This window comes from Opisthorchis viverrini (assembly GCF_000715545.1).
Source record: "Opisthorchis viverrini unplaced genomic scaffold opera_v5_5, whole genome shotgun sequence".
Taxonomy (NCBI): Eukaryota; Metazoa; Platyhelminthes; class Trematoda; order Opisthorchiida; family Opisthorchiidae; genus Opisthorchis; species Opisthorchis viverrini.
In genome coordinates, this window is record NW_008751661.1 from 127,135 (window position 1) to 147,637 (window position 20,503).

General features: G+C 45.0%; 2 protein-coding genes across 2 annotated transcripts in view; one reads left to right on the top strand and one right to left on the bottom strand.

Moving 5' to 3' along the window:
- Nucleotides 1–992: 992 nt before the first annotated feature.
- T265_12561 (hypothetical protein) overlaps nt 993–20,503 on the bottom strand; it is a gene marked incomplete at both ends in the record, with an annotated part of 28,632 nt that continues 9,121 nt past the window's right edge. The window contains 4 exons of the mRNA XM_009164385.1: nt 993–1,469; nt 3,605–3,664; nt 11,173–11,395; nt 18,521–18,810. Coding sequence (XP_009162649.1) covers nt 1,303–1,469; nt 3,605–3,664; nt 11,173–11,395; nt 18,521–18,810 — 740 coding nt within the window. The remainder of the gene's footprint in view (nt 1,470–3,604; nt 3,665–11,172; nt 11,396–18,520; nt 18,811–20,503) is intronic.
- T265_00482 (hypothetical protein) lies at nt 4,186–15,486 on the top strand (the record flags this gene model as incomplete). Its single annotated transcript, XM_009164286.1, has 2 exons — nt 4,186–4,292; nt 15,327–15,486. The coding sequence occupies 2 exons, from the start codon at nt 4,186–4,188 to the stop codon at nt 15,484–15,486; spliced, it is 267 nt and encodes an 88-aa protein (XP_009162550.1).

Below are 20,503 nucleotides of genomic sequence, written 5' to 3' on the forward strand. Positions count from 1 at the left end.
GTTCAAATGTATTAAGAAAAAACAGTAGACCACTCGATTGCTTCGCACTGCATACAAGCTTGGTATTTTCGGAATAAAAAGACGATTCCATGGAAAAGCCGTCAGCAAAAACACTCCCTTATGGACTGGATAGATGTTGCGCTACGTTCAACCTTGAACTGACCATCACCCGTCATGTTTTCACCTTCATCATCATCATCGACAGCATGACATCAGTGTTCAACACCGATGCTTCCCTGCCGTACAACCATGACTTATTTGAAGGCCTTATTGTAAAGAAAAGAATAAAGGTGGACGGGGAAGGGACTCAATGCTAGCTTAACACAATCATTCCGAGGTGCCTACACCTCCAGACATTCACTCAGGCAATCTGGATAGAAACTGACAACAAGAACGCCACTGACATCGGTTGGCAGCCATCTCTTGTAGTGTCTCCAACCAGGCACAGTGAGGATCACGCGGTCCCCATCCTGGAAGGCGAGTAGCACCGACAGCACCCAAGCGTTTCGTGATCTCCTTCATACTCCTCTGCCAAGTCAAGGGTTGGCCACCTCTGAGTACAACTCGCCAACGAGCACTACTCGGTCCACTCCTAGTTACCTAGATAAATCTCCCCACCACTCGTATGGTGGTCGTCTTGTCTATGTTTGTGTGCCATCTCGTGGATTAAAAAAACGTTCCTCGCCCGACTGCTGGAGGCTTCAAAGAACAAGAGGAAACTGAATTGGAGAATTATTGTCTCCAGTGTCACTTAGGTGGAGGAGTGCTGCAAGCGTAATATAAAAATTCGGAATGGGCATGGGCGCTCCTGTCTTTCGAATTTTGGTCATAAGCCGTTTAAATGGCCTCGCTGTGTATGCTGTGCAGTAACTTAGTTCACCTAGCAGAGGGATCAGACGAAACGATCGGTGCGACTCGATGGTTCCTGCGTAGTGAAACTGTCACGATGAAATTGAAGAAAACGGACAATTTATCACAATAAACATTGATGCCGAAATGCTGCTAAAATGGACATAAAATACAAAGGTCAGAGGGAGTGTAGATTCGAACTGGAGATAAGCAAAAGCAAATGAAAATATTATGCAAATGTTGTACATTCGTTATGGAGATCACTGAAACCAGTACTGGGATGGATTGAGACACGGGAAGGGGAGCGCGGATGTCGAAGTGAACAATGAAAAAAGTTGCATAGTTCTGTACAAACTGCAGTCTATACATGAAGCCACATGTTGGCCGGGGCAGAATCCATCGACAAGACGAGATAAGTCTGCACACATATTCTACTTTTTCCGTGTTTGTGTGCTACACCCGTTGACCTGGGAAGTAGTTGGGATTGAACGGTAATGGAGAGTCTTTCCGACTGGCCCTAAGAATGATGCAGCCGAGGAATAGAAGAATTAGAGCGATTGCAGCCCCCACAGCGATTCCAACAACTTCTCCATTGGTCAGCTGTAGCGGACGTTCTCCACCTGAGTTCGTAGCATGAAAATAAGTGAGAGCGATCAGAGTGAGGGGATGGAAGCCCGTGAAAATGGATGGGACAAGCTACAGATATTGGACTTCTGATGGCACACCTCCTGCGCACTGGTCCCCAGCGATCAACGAAATGGAGAAGCACACAGTGAAAAACATTCATACAAAACAGCCAATTCATAGTCATAATAGGAACATCCGAGTTCAATCGCAACCAGAAGATACAACCTAATATCAGAGGACCTTATGAATCTGGCGGGCAGGCATTTAAGTTGTGGACACTACAAGCTTTTGTTCGCCGTACAAAAACCTAACAAACTCTTAAATTATCCTCCACAAATCAAACTCATGAAACTGGCTTCATTCGTGGAACCAGCTGCTCTTCCCGTAGGAAACAACCACAGAAAAATAGACGCATGCTTTTCGCGGATATATGATGAATGGCCTGAGGAGCAATGTCACTATCGATCGGATGATTTGTACCCAACAGGTGTGACAGTACAAAAGTGTAGGAGCACTGTTCCACGAGGTATGACTGAGCCAAGATGTCGTCGTGTAGACTGTGGGGGCTGACTCACAGAAACACACAAGTGGACAGACATCAGTCGGTCTGTCTCCGTCTGTATGGTATATGCTCACATCTAAAAGGTAGTGGTGAGAATGCAATAGCCGATAAACATCAGCGTGAGGCAACCTCTTATTCTATGGTATGTGCAGAAATACACTGCACTGAGGAAATGATCCACAAAAGCATGTGACGTGTTTTCGACCAAGAACTATTCCGCTTGCCTGTATTGCCGTGAGGTGTGAATTGTGAATCATACGTGCAAAATATGGTTCGATTCCCGAGATAGACAATGATATCGGTGGGTAAAAACAATAGTAAAGAAATAAGTGTATATGTGGAGCAGGCCCATGCGACATTATTTGGAGTTTGAAGTCCTGTGAACATCTGAAAAGTTTGAACAAGGTTGCAACTCGTTCAAATTATTTAGAGAATGCACTAATTTGCAAATCAATGTGGTTTTCATGAATCTCTCGTTTATGATATTCTACAACTGAATTTGCTGCACACAGGCTGCCTCATGATTCAGTTGGCAAGACATTCGAGATATCGCAGTATATTTTCATAAAGGAAACTACTCACAAGGTTGCTGAAAACTCTTCGACAGCCGACGACCGATTTCGCCCTTCTTGGGGCTCATCAGGTAGGTGCTGTTCCCGAGTTTTCGTCAACAATATGATCCACTTGAACTCAGATTGCACGAAATTAGCGAAATACACTCAGCTGCAAGCTAATTTGGTGGAAACTCAACTGGAACTTAATTGAATCTCTCATAAACGAAGGATTCAGCTGAGTTCCAACAATTGATTTGCAAATTAGTGTATTTCTCGAGAACAATCGAATTTGGGTTCAAGTAGAACACAAGGTTGACGGAAACTCGGGAACTGCGCCTACCTGATGAGCCCCAAAAGGGCGAAACCGGTCGTGGGCTGTCGAGGAGTCTTCAGCAACACTGTGAGTGGTTTTCTTTCATGAAAATATTTGGAGAATGCTTCGATGAGTGAGTAAAAACGCCATTAATGGTCATTCGATTATTCCATAACTGAACCGTTCTGTAAAACTATTCGAAGAAAAACTTGCTGTCCATCAGTCCGAGCAGTCGGTCTGTATGCAAAGTTTGGAAAGCAATCGTTGACTGGACAAAAGCGAGGTGGTATATCTACTTCCCGGGGTTACCTATTCTCCACACAATGCACGGACAAAAGTAAAAAAACGAGCGCAGATGATGTGTTTATCTGGAAAACTAAGCAGTGCAAAACCTTGATTAAACAGCAATCCTGGTCGACGCAGGAACACACGCCTCCGGAAATAACATCGATGGTAAGCCGTTTGTCGGCATTCGGTTAGGTGCACTGGCGCGCCAAAGAATGAACACAGGCAAAAAAAAGTTCCTTTAGGTTCACGTGAGAGCGATTAACTAAAGGAATGCGACATGCGACAAACAAACACACATACAGACAAAATGCACGCAGGCCAATGCCCATACATCGGTCATAGGTGGTCAGAGCAGGCCATGCACAATGTCCCAAAAGGGGAAGGCAGGTTGGAACTATGTATGTCACATACGTTGACGCCCTTTCTTCTGTCCACTAAGCAAGGCACGCTGCCCGTCCAGCTCAAATTGGTCTGGTGAGCAAACAGACAAAGGGGCAGTTGAATTAGAGTGAGCAGACAACAATTCTGTTCACACGGTGTCTGACACAGGGTGGCAAGCAGGAAGGATGGAACAAGAGACACTCAGACATGGCATAAGGTTTCTGCTCGCTAAAAACTGAAATTGGAAACATCGTCAAACACACCTTCCAACCCCAAGTGGAGTGGTATGCTCAGCTTTCGCATCAGGTTTACATCTTAAGGCACACCCATTAACCAACCGAACCTTGTTGCCACCAACAGAGAAACATAACTGTTCGATTTGCTTCCCCTCTTCAATGAAGTAAGTGAAGTAAAACTGCTGGGCTGGATACACCTAGTAAACCGAATATAATCCTGTGCATCAGCAATTCAAACAAGTAGAAACAGACGAGTACGTGGAGTACAGTTCAGGCGGGCTGTCAGTATCTGTCAGTTACCAGATAACTCAGTGGTTAATGTGCAAACTTACCAACCAGAAGGTTCGTGGTTCGAACCCAACCCCAGTATCTTAAATGCTCCTGTCCAGTTTTGGGCAACCGGACAGTATCTCAGCCCTCCTAGTGTCTTCGGGTGGCGTGCCAGCTATGCGCCCAAAGGGTGTAACACCCGAACCATCACCGTGAGGAGCCGTAAGGACGGAATCAGTAGCGCCTCATTTTGCGATGGTTACTTTTCACGCTCACCCGCTCTTGCTAGACGAAAATCTGCGCACAAATCCCCCTTCAAGAATTTCATCCGCAAGCAACCCTTTTTAAATATTCTCCGGACAATAGTAGACACAAAGGGGAATGTTTCTTGAAATTCTTGAGAATTTCGTGTCACGTAGGCAAGTCAGTGATAACCAGCAAAGAAGCGTAACCCAAGTGAGAAAGGGAACGAGTCGACTGCGTGGAGCTCTATATGATTAGGCTGAAGAGTGCGGTGATGTGCACTGCACGCAAAGCAGAGTCATTGCAACTCTTATTCAAGTGTTTCAGCATTCATGTGCCGCATTTCCTTGAACCGCACAACGCATTCTCTGTCTCGTGTACATAAGATTATGATAATCAGTAGTTTTATTAGTAGTGTGTTCCCAAGGGTGGGTGCAATTACCTGAGTTAAATAAAAATAAACACGTTCAAGTGGAAAGTGGTGAACGTTATTTTAAAAACCTCCAAAGTGGTTGTTGTGTGTGAACAACGTAACCTGTTGTGGTACTAATCTGGACATGACGCTGACACTGGCCCACACCATTTGGCAAACGGGCTTTAAAAACACTCGGCGCTGTTGACGAACTAAAATGACCGTTGAGTGCGCGTAAACAAATACCAGGTGAATGGAGACCACACGTGTGTGCTTGCCCCTTTCACGAAGCCTAGACGTTTTGTACACAACAAGATTAAATGCTTACAGTAAAAGTAGTAACTTTCAACCTTTCAATCTGTGATCATACACTGCAGCGTTACCGGGAAGCAGAACGAATAGGAGTGTGCGAACAGAAACCTTATGGAGGAGAGCTGTACAAGTTCATCTACGTTGGGACATAGAGAAGAACCGAAACTGAGCGATTCGTACTGTTTTGTTCGAATGTTCGTTCCCCGAAATGAATTAAGTGTGTCCGACATTGCAAAGTCACAACTCAGAGTGATGAGTCAACCATTAGCCCGCCTCATAAGCGTAGTGGCGGGTTAGCATTCACCAAATAAGTGTCTGGTGGAGTTGATATCCGAATGCCTCGGATTAATCGGTCCCGCTGTTGGTGAGTAGTAGTTAAGAGGGGTAAGCAAACGTAGCCAATTGAGTGGAACACAAATCAAGGCATTGGAACAACATTTGTGCCTCAGAGAAAAATGCATCACCTACAGAGAATAGCGTACCGTTTTCTTAAATAGGCTCTACAGAGACTGAACAGCGGTTCACGCGCATAACCGTAGGTCCGAATAGGACATCTACTCAACATCACAGGCTGCAAATGTATACAGGGAAACAGTTTCCTGTCTTTTTGGATTCATGTTGTTGGACCATGGAGTCTTAGTAATTGTCAAGGTCGGTTCACCCTGAATTTTCGCACCTGAGGATATAAAGTAAACCAAATCAGTCGAGAAAGGATTCGTGAGGTCTTCACTCCAACGCAGTGCACTGCTTTCATCGTGGCATTCCGAGTAAAAGAGGATGGACGCTGGAATAGTAGGAACAGAATGGCTTGTCTTAAACTGACAAATGCTTATCTAAGCAACCATTGTTTGTTTTAGTGACCGCACTAAAAGCCACAGATATAATCAGGGGTCAACAACCCTGTATTTCTGCACCCTAAATGAGTCACGGCCAGTGGCATGTGAAGTTCAGCTTACTACTTATTGTTTGACGTAGCTTCAATGTTGTGGTTATCCCATGCTGAACAAACTTTAAATATCCGCACCGATCATCATGTCAAAACTGCGGCAACCTGACAACATGACGGCATCTAGACAGGAGAACTGACGGAAAGCCCCAAACCGAATAGCTCTGATAAGCAAACAAAAGATCAGTTTTAGCGCGGCGAGAAAACAATGTGGAAATGCCTTTAAAATGTAAACACCGCACTTCATATTGTACCGGCGATCGAGCAAACGTTTCACGTTAATGATAAAATGAATGTTCCAACTAAAGTTATCTGGTAGCTTATGGACAAGGTCTAACCCATCCTACATGATTGTAAACGATGGTAGATGGACTTATCTCAAACTCAGTCGACCAATGCAGTGAGTAGTGGATGTAGTGTTGAGCAGACACCAGGGAATTGGGATCACTGAAATGGCACGCCAAAATAATCGTGTGGATGAACTCCAAGCCCCAAACCGAATAGCTCTGATAAGCAAACAAAAGATCAGTTTTAGCGCGGCGAGAAAACAATGTGGAAATGCCTTTAAAAATGTAAACACGCACTTCATATTGTACCGGCGATCGAGCAAACGTTTCACGTTAATGATAAAATGAATGTTCCAACTAAAGTTATCTGGTAGCTTATGGACAAGGTCTAACCCATCCTACATGATTGTAAACGATGGTAGATGGACTTATCTCAAACTCAGTCGACCAATGCAGTGAGTAGTGGATGTAGTGTTGAGCAGACACCAGGGAATTGGGATCACTGAAATGGCACGCCAAAATAATCGTGTGGATGAACTCCGGGTGCGCAGAAAGAACGCTCGTGTAGTATATTTCGGAAATGGCTGAGCCGTGGTAATGTGGCGTGACGAAGAAGGAGACTGTTTTGAATATTACGCGCTAATCTCATGTTTAAAAGAAAGTCTAGGCTCAAAAAGGCCCATTTCAACCAGCCTGGTTCAAGTCCATGGTGAGTTCGTGCTGCGTGCAAAGCGTTTGTGCCATGCCCCCCTATCAGTGAATTTGTGATCGAATGAATGACTTCGTCAGGTGGTTGCTGTACGGAGGATCATATAGACACGCAAAACGAGTCACAACAACAGAGAAGTTAGAATTCTCTAGAATGCTCAGGAGGGAAGGCAAAAAAGACCACCATTATTGAGACTGCCCTATGCAGAAAGCAGGGCTCTTCATATGATCGTCGGTGAGACGACACTTTCGTTTGCTTGCTAAACACCCCAGCATGCTTGACCAAGCCCCCCCCCCTTCATCTAGAGAAAAGGCTCACGCGTAAACCGTCGGAAATTACTTCACACATGTGTTATTCTATCCCGAAACATAAAGCAAAAGGTGAAAAATAGTTCACAATGGACTTTTTCAGCACGGTACGCAAACTTCCGGACGCCTAAACGACCACAGCTTTCATGTAACACCACAAAAACCAATCAAAAATTAAGCTGACAATCCACAATACTCATTCTCATACCGCTTCTTTACTTGCAGAACAAAAACTTTGGAAAATTCCCAAAACCTTCATACTACCAGAGAGAAGGATAACTCATCCAATGAGTGGAACCTCCATCTGAGAAGCTGTCACCCGAGGAACAGGTCAGCACGTGAACACGTGAAGGCGATTCCGTGATTGAAGGATGAGTCGCGTGAAATCCTGTCTAGATGCGAGCTAATCACACTGCTCATCACCCGTTCACGGCTAAAAGATCCCGGGTTGCGAACTCTCTGGAGTTTCATGAGGTGCGCATTGCATATGATTACCAAAAGGAGTAAAGCAAGCTGTTGTCATACTTGAGAGCAGTTAGCGGGAGAGCAATGGACCACGCAATTTAGCTTGGGAACGACAATCACCAAATCGGTTGTATATGTGATTAGTCACACAACTCTTTCATCAGGCAATCATATGCAACGTGGCTGAGCCCAACGTTGCCTGTCCTCATGCCCTGTACTCAAAACAAAATGGGCATCTTTGGAACACTGGGGTTGATCGGAAGGTGCTAACCACACAGCCAACTCACCTACGTCGGGACGAACTGACAAATCGAGGCAACTGAATTAAGTCTGTTTGTCTATTCGCCTCCCAATAGCGCAGCTTTAAATATCATAGCCGCGGAAAGTGTACGTGGAACACAAATCGCTGTACAGGAGGTGGCAGTGATCGCGCAAAACGAATAACGGTGTCAATTTTGTGTTGGACGTAAAGGTAAACGCAAGGTGACATGGTTCACCGCACTCCATACACACACACAGACACAAACAAGTCTCTGCCGAGCACGAACGCGTAAGTCCACATTCCTGAATTACAAAGTTGCACCTAACGTGCCAATATTCGAAATCCAACATGCAAAGCGTGTTAAAGTCAGTTAGTTGGTCGAACCGGAGAGTCAGTGTGCCGAAGCTTAATTCTCCAAAGTTCAATAAGTGTTATGTCGTTTATTTTCACTTTCAAGGGGAGACAACATGACAGAATAGGTGTAGTCTCCATTTTAAGAACACTTCGAAAAATTTCGTGTTCCAAACATCTCACTTCTAGCAGATTACATTCGTCAGCCAAGGCAGAACGTATACCAACGCGGGTTAGCCAGCCGCGAAAATGGATGAATTCACAGCCATCTATTGCCTAAACCAATGCTTCAATGGGCTCTATCGTACGTCTTTACATTGATGCCGTTTGGACGCGCGATAAAATTTAGGGAGCTCCAACTGATTCGTCTACTTTATCCGTCCCAGTGAGTTGTGACCAGTTTTCTAACGGAACAGGAACCTGGTTGTTATCACAGACTGTCGGATAACTGTGATCCACAGTTGTGAGCCCATAGGTGTTGTACCGTGGGGTTACCAGACTCTAAGGCTTGTATAGATTAATTTTGCGACAACACTAGGCGGGGGTAAAGCAACCTAGCTTCGACAGCGCCACTGCTAATGGAAGACAGCTAGTCTCGTGGTGGAAACGTACAATCTTTGCCAATGTACAATTCCCGGTGTGCGCCTTCATTTTATACCATCCCATCAACCCCAAACAAACACCTCCAGGATTCTCCGTTTCTCACACCGAACCGGTGCCGTTTGCAACGTTACAGTCCTGACAGTATGTGCGACGCGATGCCGTTGAACAGTGCCGGGATGCGTGCTGGTCCCGTGTCATGGTTGGTTCCAATGTCGGCGCAGTTTGTCTCGCGTGACTCAAAGAAATACGGAAAGTCATCCCATTCACGCAAACCGGTGTCATAAGCAGATAGTAGGTAGTTAAGAGAGACGGTAGAAAAATGCAGTCCCACGAAACATGCCCTGAAATCCCAAAAACACCGGGAAAAGTTAATGTGCTCGATGAAACACAAGTTATGATACAAGTTAACATTGTGCTGACGGGAGACTAAACTGAATCCCTCATTTACGGTGTTCTTCAATTGAATGTACTGCACAGAGTTTGTTTCGTGTTTCACTTAACATGATATTTGTGATGTCGCAGTATATTCTCTTGACGCAACATAAGAGCCGTTCAAATGAGCCTCCCTAACCCCAGCTTCACTTTATCAAAAACCTATAATTATGTGTTCAAGTAGAACACAAGGCTTCTAGAAATCCCCGAACTATTCCCAACTGATGAGTTCCAAGCAGAGCAAACCGGCCATGGGTTGTCGGAGAGTTTTTGGCAAACTTATGAGAAGTGTGTTCCATCAAGAAGGTTCAATTGCTATTCACATGGTGCGAAATAAGATGGGTGGCACGTGGCAATGCACTTTAGGTGTTTCATTTCACCACAAGTGGATCCTGTACTGTACGGTTGTATGTGCTTTGTCTGGAAGTGGCCTCTACATGAGGGTTTCATCTATTTTGAGAGGGGAAATTGGATAATTGAAAAACGAGCCTTAGGAGACGAACTTTATATGGAGAAACCAATCCGGGAAGGGATGGCTGTGTGTACTCATGCCTAGGGCGAACGATATCCTCTGGTTACCCAACTTGTCCACGACAATTTTAATGTTATGACTCGATTGATAAGAAACACTTCAGAACCTGTGGAAGTCACCATCCGTAAACCGTCAGTGAAGAATAAATATGACCAAACTTTGTCCTATCGCTATCCTCTGTGAGTAGTGAGTTACATTCACTGCACTTCTGAAAACATGCCCTGTGGTTGGCGTAAAAAAACGGCGCACCTTTCGCCTTCACAAGGCTTGGATGCTGTCGCGAGTTAGAGACCACTGAACTTGTGAGCATTGTTCAACTGAATTTAGTTAAAAGACCTAATAATGAACACAGTTCACTCTACACTTGATGAAGAGTGTCGTAATTGTGTCACTCGTTTTAGTTAATCTGCGTCGCGTGCATGTCGGAACGGAGCGACTTTTATATCTGCGACTGGTTCCTAATGATCGGACAGAAAAATCCGCCTGACTAGTGCAGCGCAAAAAAGCACTTTTTCACGAGGCAGCCCAGTTTGACGCCAGTGGTGGATAGCACTCGGTCAAAACTCTTGAGGTTGAATTCGCCTCGGTCCCTTCACAACTAGTGTAAAACTGACTGAACACAGTCAACGAACGCTCTTTGCTGTAACTAGATGAGAAGAGAGATGTGGAAGTTTCTTCAGGGCAGTGTTCCCTTTCAAAAACCTCCAAACAGAAGCCAGGAAAAGACCTTTGTGGTGAAAGTAAAAAGGTGAAGGACAGAGCAATCCTTTTTCTGGCATGCTGTGCAACTTTTGAAAAGTCGAAGCCCGCCATAACCGGGAAACCGAACGTCTCTGGTGTTTTAGAACTACGTAAGTAGCCCATCTGGTCACCGATCATATTTCCATGTTTCGACTCCGTTATGTCGCATGGATCCTCAAAATCAAATGATAGCCATGCTAGGAGGATGATGATAACCCCGATTCAAAAGATTTGCGGCATCGGATGCTTTATGGTTGTGTGCGGTCCTTCACATATTTATGGTTCTAGGCTTTTTAGTGTAAAATGAAAATATGGAACCAAGGGGTCTATTTTACTGATTTTCTCTGAGAAGAACCCAGTCTATCGATAAGCTCAGGGGAGTCTTGCATCTGAAAAAAATCGCTGGGTTGGGCAGTCAGTGATCAAGAATGTTCGCTTACGATAGGAGAATCAAGCTAAAACGGGTCGACCACAGCTCAAATGACCTACCCGGACAAAGAACGTAGACGTGTCGTGTCGGGGTGTGATCAATGTACTGACGTCCGGTGACCGCACACTGAACTTCATTCAATCCAATAAGACCTAGTTCAACACAATTGACATTTAACGTGGACGTCGTCGTTGTCATATCCTGTGTAGAGGGGGACAAATCACACGTCTCCGAGCGGATTCGATTCGGTCCAGCTATGGTGGTGCCCACTCGACTGGCGGTCTGTAATGAAGGAGAGAACCGCTATTCGCCACCAGGAATAAATTCACGGACTGACGGATGCAAATGAATGATCGTACAAATCCCTCTTGCAAATCATGAAATGCCAAACCTGTCCCTTAGTGAGAAGCCATCCTGCAGAAGTGAGGACCATCGAATGTGTTTGCACGAGGTACTGCTACCCTACAGCATACTGATAACGTCAACTCGATTAGTGACGCGCAGTTTGCAAAAAAACCATCGGGCTCAGTAAGTGATTGAAGCGACAAAGTGACCAACCTACAAACTTACATTGCTCAATACCCTGTCTGGAAACAAATAACGGAATGCATTAATTATATACAAAAGCATTTTAGTGAAAAGGCAAGCCTACTCGTCCGGACACTTCGGAAAGTGTGAAGACCATATTGAGTGTATGCAAAGGGCTAAGACAGGACTGAGATTCGTACTTTTGCTCGCCTAAATAATTCCCCGAGTCTGGTTCATAGCAGGTAAGCTTCTGTCTTTTATACTCGCAATTCTTTTCCACTTTGGAGTCTCTTATTCGGATGACTCCGGCATCAAACTGATGTCCAACCTGTGCTCCAATCGAAATGGACACAGTTGGCCAGTGTTTCACCTCGTTCGAGAATTTTCGAAGCTAGAATATCATGTACAACCGTCTACAGAAATCTACAATATGCATTTTTGACATGGACTGGCATAGAGAGAAACAAGAGGAAGGTATAGAATGCAACGTGGTCTCCCATGCCTGCTTGACGGGTAACAGCATTTAGCAAACGAGTCGTTCTACGTGCATATGAAAAAACACAACTCGTCTAGACGAGACATACTACTCATAAGGTTACAAAATAGCCTTATTAGTATCATGTTCTGTTTAGAGCTGCTTGTTAAAACCACATTAGTGTGCAACTGAGTACATTTCATCAAAATGAACCGCTTTTTCGATGTTGCAATAAAACAAACCCGATATGACTTTAATGCTTTGCAGTAAACTATTTGGCGTGTAATGATAGCCTAAATAAGACCCATGCGTGGATACAGGTCTTCCGTTTTCAGTTTTTTTTTTTTTTCCAAATCCTCTGAGATCAATATGGGTCCGTAGATATGGGAATATGACCACACCTACGTCCGTTCAGACATATTGCACTGACTCAGTGAATAGTGTTCACGTCAGAGTTGTTTTGTTAGGTTTCTACCATGAAAAGTGACATGGTCAGATATTTTCCACTCATACTCCCCCTTGCTGATGGATTAAGTTTCCTCGCAGGACACAGTTTACCGTATTTCGGTAGCGTCAAAGGGTCGCCCTTTTGATGAAACCCTGACCAAGGCGAACGATTTATCCATAGGTGATTTGGAGAGAGCAGTTACCGAATATAAGCCGGATACTTGGGTAAAATGTTAGCAACTCAGTGCACAAACAAATTAACTAACGTTCCAGATGATCAGTAAGTCCCATGCCATCTAACTACTAAGCTGATATAACAGCCGTGATGTTTCTATTTCCGTTTTCCAAAAAAGTATCGTTGCCACCAGTGAAGAGAAAACACCAGTGTTCAGTAGCCCATTCGGAGGCTGGCGGAAAACGGAGTGTAATCAGGCCAGATATAGACGCGTTCACGCAGAGATAGGACAAAAACTATTGATTGTTGTATGCTGAATGAGGTATCGCCAGAGAAGCTCAACCTACCAGAGTTTAGTGCTGACAATATGGGAGAAAGAGAAACGTTCATTTGCCGATACATTCGACATGAAAACATGGGTACATTGAGTTCAGAGTACGTACTATCGCCTACAAGCATCCGTGGACAAAGCCATTAGGCTAATCCCAGAGGTGGAATAATAATCACACAGCTTGTTCTGGTTAGCTAACTGAACACACATATATACACACACTGGGGCGGAAATACTGGGACAAAATGATATATAACAACGCACTAAAAGCCTTGTCCAATGAAGCTTGAATAGAGGGGAGAAGGAAATGCACGCTTCATCTGACAGTTGCTTTCAATGATGGCCCCGTATTGTAATGCAATGCAACTGAAGCTAAATTCAGTGAGAAACTAATCAGCTGTTCATCGCCAACCACGGATAACTAAACTGGTATGTAGGCACGTTGTAGAGCCGTCCTAATTTCGTTCATCGATTATTGGAGTGGGCAGATGTACGTTGAAAGCAACAGGTGACACACTGAAAGCGTGTCAGATATGGGAATGCAATGCAGACAACAGTTCAGACATGGCACACCCGAAGGTATACCGCTAGAAATTGCCCTTCAGTAGCTCCTCTACCAATCGATGCATCCCAGGGTAGTCCCCCGGGACGACGGCAACTGTTAACTTGAATGTGTTTGCTGGATTTTACCCCTCGCCGCCAACTTAAAACCTGGGTTCTCCAAGTTCCACGCACAGTCGGGCGGATAAGCCTCTCCGGGGAATTTAGCTACTTCCGTATACTACAAAATTACTGGTGTCAAATGAGATTGTGTTAGCTAGTAGTCCAAGAACGCAGCCTGCATTACAATGGAGAACTCGGCCTCTAGACATGAATTAGAGAAAGCCACTGGAAGCACTATCGCTCGACGAATTTTCTACTGTCGAATGCGAATGTTTATTGAGCGCGTGGCCAACGATCCTCGGACCTTTCATCTTCACTAGACAACAAATAAGTCACTAGAAAAAGCAAATTCATCCAAACAGTTGTCACTGACGATCAGCTATTTAGAGGCGTGAGCCGACGCCCGTCGAAAAATTATTTCATGGTTTAAGTCATCAATCCATATCAAAACGTGTGAGCGATGGCAACATGGTGAGTGTTCTGGGTTAGTTGAGTTCCACGCAGGGTAAGCTAGCTCAATTCCTGAGTTTTATAACTATGATGGTCACGGTGAAAGAATTAGGACGGACGAAAGTACTTAAAAAGCTTATTAGCAACCAAGCAGTTACAAACTATTGCACGTCCCATATAAACATAGTTTTTAAGAATTGAACATTCCCACGCGTCTTCTCAAACTTTCATGGATATTCGTTGACTGTCACACAGTTGTAAACGAACACTGCAAAGCAGTTCCACGAGTTCCGTACTAAACTTCACCTTCCAGTAGACGCGCGGCGGGGCGCAGCTTCAACACGATCACTGGCTACTCGCATACCCCAGCAGTAGTATACGCCTTTAAAATAGTAGCCTATCTAAACTCCGGGAAAGCTGGATGGAAAAGTCACTTGGAGTGTCGACGTATTGGGCTCATGGGCGTGCAATAATCAAGTAAGATTTGAATATTGTTCAATAGTACTAAGAAGAAACGTACGCGATTAATCCGAACCTAGATAGCCAGTGGGCCTACATCCACCCCGAAGAGTTCTGTTTCCCAGGATTTCCCTACTGTCACTTACCTAGAGTCTACATCATTGAATTTTCCATTCCACGGTCTTGTAAATACCCCCAGAACTTTGCATATTGGCAGCATATTTGCTATAGTCAACCTGGTTCACACAGTGCACAAAGGCATGAATAACCGCGTGGGAAAAGCTGTAAGCTGGAACGGGCGGTACAATGACCTCTTTACATCCGTTCTACAACAATTGACTTTTTTTTGCTAGCAGTCCGCCGTCAAAACAAGCCATGATGAGATAAGTTATCGCTACATAATTTACTGTGGAGGCGACATTATCGTAAAACAGAACAACTGCCAACAGCTGTGAAGGCCATAGAACAGGTGCACCACAAAGGTTGGAGGAAAATGGCCAATCTTCAGCCTATAAAATATGAACGCTTCACATCCTTAGGCAGTCTTCCCATGGATATGCAATTTCGGCAAGCACTGTTGAAGATTGATTGTGAGAGACTACCACTTGGAATTCCAAGCTGCTGAGGGATAAACAGCGACACCCACTCAAATGGTGAGTTAACCTACTGGCACAGTGAATAACAGAACAGAGTTTGAGAAACACACTCATTTGCAAATCAATTTGGTTTTCACGGAAGACTCAATTGGATCTCTCGTTTATGTCCTCCAACTGAATGTGCCGCACACAGGCCGCCTCATGATTCAGTTGGCACGATATTCGAGATATCGCAGTACATTTTCATAAAGGAAACTACTCACAAGGTTGCGCCTACCTGATGAGCCTCAAGAAGGGCGAAACCGGTCGTGGGCTGTCGAAGAGTTTTCAGCAACCTTGAGTAGTTTCCTTTGTGAAAACAGATCAGATTGTTTGTAATGCGGAGAACCAGACGGGACTATGATCAAACGCGACCGACAACCGCCTAGTCCTACATGAAACATGGCAGCAAATTTTGCTTCGACCAGCGCTTTGACATTTCGATAGTGCGGGAAACGCGCCAATAGTTCATCCACCGAGGTTCTAACAGGTATACATTTGTTCGATGGCAGTGATTACTGCAATCGTGTTTCGGCGCTGAATCGTTTCCCACGGACCCGCTTTCCCTCGACCTAAAGCTGCCACCTTGACGTGGTGGTCGGGTTTCAGTGATGCAATGATCCCGCGGGCTACACTGGCTGGAACTTCGTTCCACAAGGTGCTGATCAAAAGGCACCTGCTGTGCGCAGCCGCATCAGGAATGAGACAGTAATGCCTTATTCCCTGCACCCTCGGGTTAGGCCAACTCCCTGCAGCCGAGCAGGTCAGACTGTTGAGGCGTCGGCTCTGGGTAGGGTCCCCAAAGAAAACCCTACATTTTCCCACTGCCTCGTGGGTCAGGCTTTTAAGTCAGAGGCTAGGGTCAGGGTCCGCGAACAAAACTTCACTCTCCCACTGCCTCGTGGGTCAGGCTTTTAAGTCAGAGGCTAGGGTCAGGGTCCGCGAACAAAACTTCACTCTCCCACTGCCTCGTGGGTCAGACTTTTGAGTCAAAGGCTCAAGGTGGGTTACCTCAACCAAACCCCCTTCCTCGGCCTGGGCAACCGGGAAGTATCATTTGCCCGCGCAGTTCAGCGTCTACCGATGACCCGCTTTCCCAATGGAGAATCAGGTTGTACAGAATCGATATGCGATTGGCCACATCGGACGCAATTCGTTTTCATTTGGATCGCAAGCCTCCTAGCAAAAGACCCCCTTCCAATATGGCTTCATGGTTGCGTATGGCATTCGGGAGCGATGGGTTCGTTTACTGCTGGCCTCTCCAAAACACGATCAGCTCGCTAACATGATCAGAGCTGATTGTTTGGTTTTTCTCAAAATTGTTCCAGAGTGGGTATTTTATCAAGAACGGATTGGTCTCTCAATGAAAGAAACTCCCGCAACTACCGAATAAAGCCAGTAACGTGAAATTTCGTAGGCCAAAGGAGGTCATATAGCATTCTGTTGTTGAAGAATGACACAGATACATGAATTTGTCGTTCAAATTCCAGTTCGCAGTAGAATATTCGTAACATAATTGGAAGATCGGATACGTTTTTTCTTTCTTAGGAGCTTTCACTTTGCAACCTGCGAAAGTTTGTTTTTCCGCTCTTCATCATCGTCACCAATATCAGAGACAGTAACATCAGTGTTGACATTGATGCCTCATCTCATTATATTTCAAGCCTTATAATGAAATAAGACGAAAAGGGTGGATGAGAAAAGGACACTGGTGCTGGTTTATCGCAAGCATTTTGGAATACCCACACCCCCAAGCGTTCAAATAGACAATCTGGAAACAAACTGATGGCACGAATGCTACTGACATCGACTAGTCTCCATTCCTTTTAATGTTCCCTGCCAAGCACAGGAAGGTTCATGCAGGCCCTATCCTGGAAGACGCACCGCGCCAAAAAGGCCCAAACTTTGTAATCTCTTTCTCAAGCTCCTTCCAAGTGATACGTTGTCTATCCCGCGGTTTGCGCCATTCTGAAAGAGGCACGAAGATCAACACTACTCTCGTCAAGTGGTATTTAGGCATGCGTAGCACATGACCGAGCCACCGTAGTTGATAGTGCTTTCCACGACTGGAGTATCCGCTGCACAAATAATTCGTTCAGCCGTAACACCTTCTCGGTGCCTAACTGCCGTGATACCAGAAGGAAACACGGGGGCTGGGATACTACCAGGTCACCCTAGACTGGGGAAGTCGAGAGGTAGAAGTCGGGTTCGAACCACGGACCTTTCGGTCAGTAAATTCACGATCTTATCACTGAGCCATCTCGCCAACTCGCACAGATAATTACCCGTTTTCTAGTTACGTCGTTGCTCTTCACACTGAATTGAACAAAATTATTTGTAGCCCCGCAATAATAATGGTGGACCCTCATTGCGTAAGCACTCTATCTACTAACTCAAAACTTGTAAGCGTCATTCTGTGCTGCGTTTCAATACGCTAGACATACCTGCCTCAACCACTGGACTAAAACATTTTGCGTAATGATGTGAACTTCTATCCAAGATTTCATCCTGAAAGTAAGTTCTCACATGTGAATAAAAACCGACGGGTTAGGTAGGTATTATCCGTGTTGACACCATCAACAGCGAGCATCTAATGAAGGCTAATTGAACCTGCGAATCGCGAGACAGTTGTGTGGTGAACTTTCAAGAACTTGCAAGAATATAACGCTATCCAGCTTTCAGTGGCACAGCTTACATCACAAGATCTGGTGTTAACTGGTTTTTCAGGCGACCTCTGAAAAAAAAGCGCTGTGAATTTTTCGGATATACGCCTTCTTGAACAGATTGACTTTAATTTGTACGTGGTGAAAAGATGGCGAATTCCTAACAGGAAGTTCTAGCAAGTTAATAGCCAGAAGACAAACCCAAACGATAGGAGAGAGAGAAGGCGCTCCAAGTCGATACGAAGGGGATGGCCAACTTCCTCGGCTTTTTCAGGGATAAACTTCATGCATTCCTTTGGGTCTGATAGCCCCACACGTCTATTCACCTCCCCAATATTTGAAATGTGCATGAAATTTTAACAGTGGAATCAACAGATGACCTGCGAGTTCTCAATAGGATTGGAATAGGTTTGGATCCATAACCCAGCACCTCAAATTACCCATTAACATGAGCGGACAAAATACCCCAGGTACCACCACCTACGCCAGGACGATTGTCAGTCGCCTAGTTTCGGCAAATCACGGCTGACACTGGAAAACAGGTTGCAAAGGACAGTCATAGTCAATTCGGACAAATATACCTCATTCAACAGCAGCCACGATATGTTCGCTTCCGGATAGCCGCAGGTAGTCTCACAAGTTAGTTGAAGCCCTAATCCTGGTCGCAGGTCATAAGGGTTCGTCCGTGTCCCGAGACCAACGTGCTGGGCGGGTGGTTGACCCGGGGTACCGGATACGGTTGAGGATGATGAAGACTTTGATAGCTTGGCCAATACAGGAGATCCATCCACCGGGGTTATTCGATCGTTTTCGCTTTTGAGTGGATTGAATGGTAGACTTGTAACCGCCATTTTCTTCAACTCGGCCGGTGCTAGATAAAGAAGAGGCATAAGTTACGTACAGATACATGATACATATATTACAAGACGAGAATCTAGGATGAATAACTATCAACGAATATCCTACGTGTTTTAAACCCTTCCACAGTGCGATGAAGTGTGCAGACCAAGTTTCGACTCCATTAGGCGCCGGGAAGCCGTCCAGGCAATGGATATTTAAGCAAATTCCAAGTTACACAGATAGCAAACTGAAAACAGAATGTGTAAGAGATAGTCAATACAGACATTTGAGTGGAATCACAACCATAGGATTTTGACCGTTGAAATCTCAAAATTGACAGACATGCGTAGGGCAAACCAGTCAGGCTCGTTTGCTAAGCGTCGTACGAAGCAAAAATGAGAAATGACCAGAATGATTCGACAGACAGGTACATAAAATTTGTCACGCAAAAACCGTATGAGGTAGTCACAGCCAGGTTATCCTCACCTGTGTAATTGGCGTAAATTTTTAAAACTAGATAAAACAGTACACAAGTCTAGTACTTGTTTTCCGCAGCTCTTCATTCAGGTTGACCGATGAGGCGAAAGCTCCATCTGTTAATTACGTTTTATGGTGTTCACACCCAACTTTAGGTTTCTGGTAACGTCAAACTTAGCCCAGCGATTCATTGTATGCTGGGATTAAGAGGTATTACTAAAGCAATAGGTGCGTTGAGCTATTTCGAAGATCACCGGTTTGCTGGATGCCAAGGCGATTCTCCTCTGCTCTACCGTTCGCGTGTCGGCTTGTTGCAGCCGTGCATGGTCTCTTGTGTCCTGTTACGCATCAGTGATCGGTTCTCGTGTTTCCTGAGGGCATCTAGTCATCTTCGGCTCAGTAGTAACAATGTAAGAAGACTTGTTTCCAGGTGAGATACTCTGGATGAGGAAACAATGCCACCTGTAAATCAATCCGCCAATCACTGAGCATAGTTTTCTCTAATCCACCTGGTTAGCTGAATTTTAATGACTTCATGATGAGAAATTCTTAGACACACTGGCTGCAGACGAACGCCGAAGCCTCAGTTACACAGGGTAGCTAAACAGTTAGTCCGAATGAATAGGTGAAATACGCTCACACGTTGAGAAAAAGTCAGAAGTATGAATGATGAAAGCAGACACCTTGTGTCATAAAAATGCTAAAATGTAATCAGCGCTTTCCCAGTTTAGTTGTCTTATCCTGAGGTGTCGACCGTCATTACAGAGTGGCACTGGAAAATCGGTATTTAAAAAGACTCCTAGGTGCCAAAAACCTCAGAGAGATCTGCAGGAAGATCTCAAGCAGGGATCAGCACATCCTCCGTCGAGACTTAAAGCGAAAAAATTTTCGATTGCGACTGTATGAGGGAGTTTTTAACCTTTGTCTGCTCATGTCTGCTGGTTTCTGCTAGGCTATACAAACTCTGACGTCGAGCTTTAATCAATCAACGCACACGGGACCAGCTGATAGTGATAAGAGTCGGAGTAGCCTGCGGATACAGCCCAGATTTACGTTGCCTCGTTTGTTCCAACAATCTTCTAAGCTTTGCTTGTAACTATCAATGGATTTTCTGAAGGTGCACTTTATATGGAATCCTGATCGGTTGTGTCTGGAAAACATTCGAAGCCCCGAGGAATAAATGCGTTGCCATTTGGCGTCTGTCCCAAGACACTTTAAGACGGGAAAATCTTTGATAACCCACTACA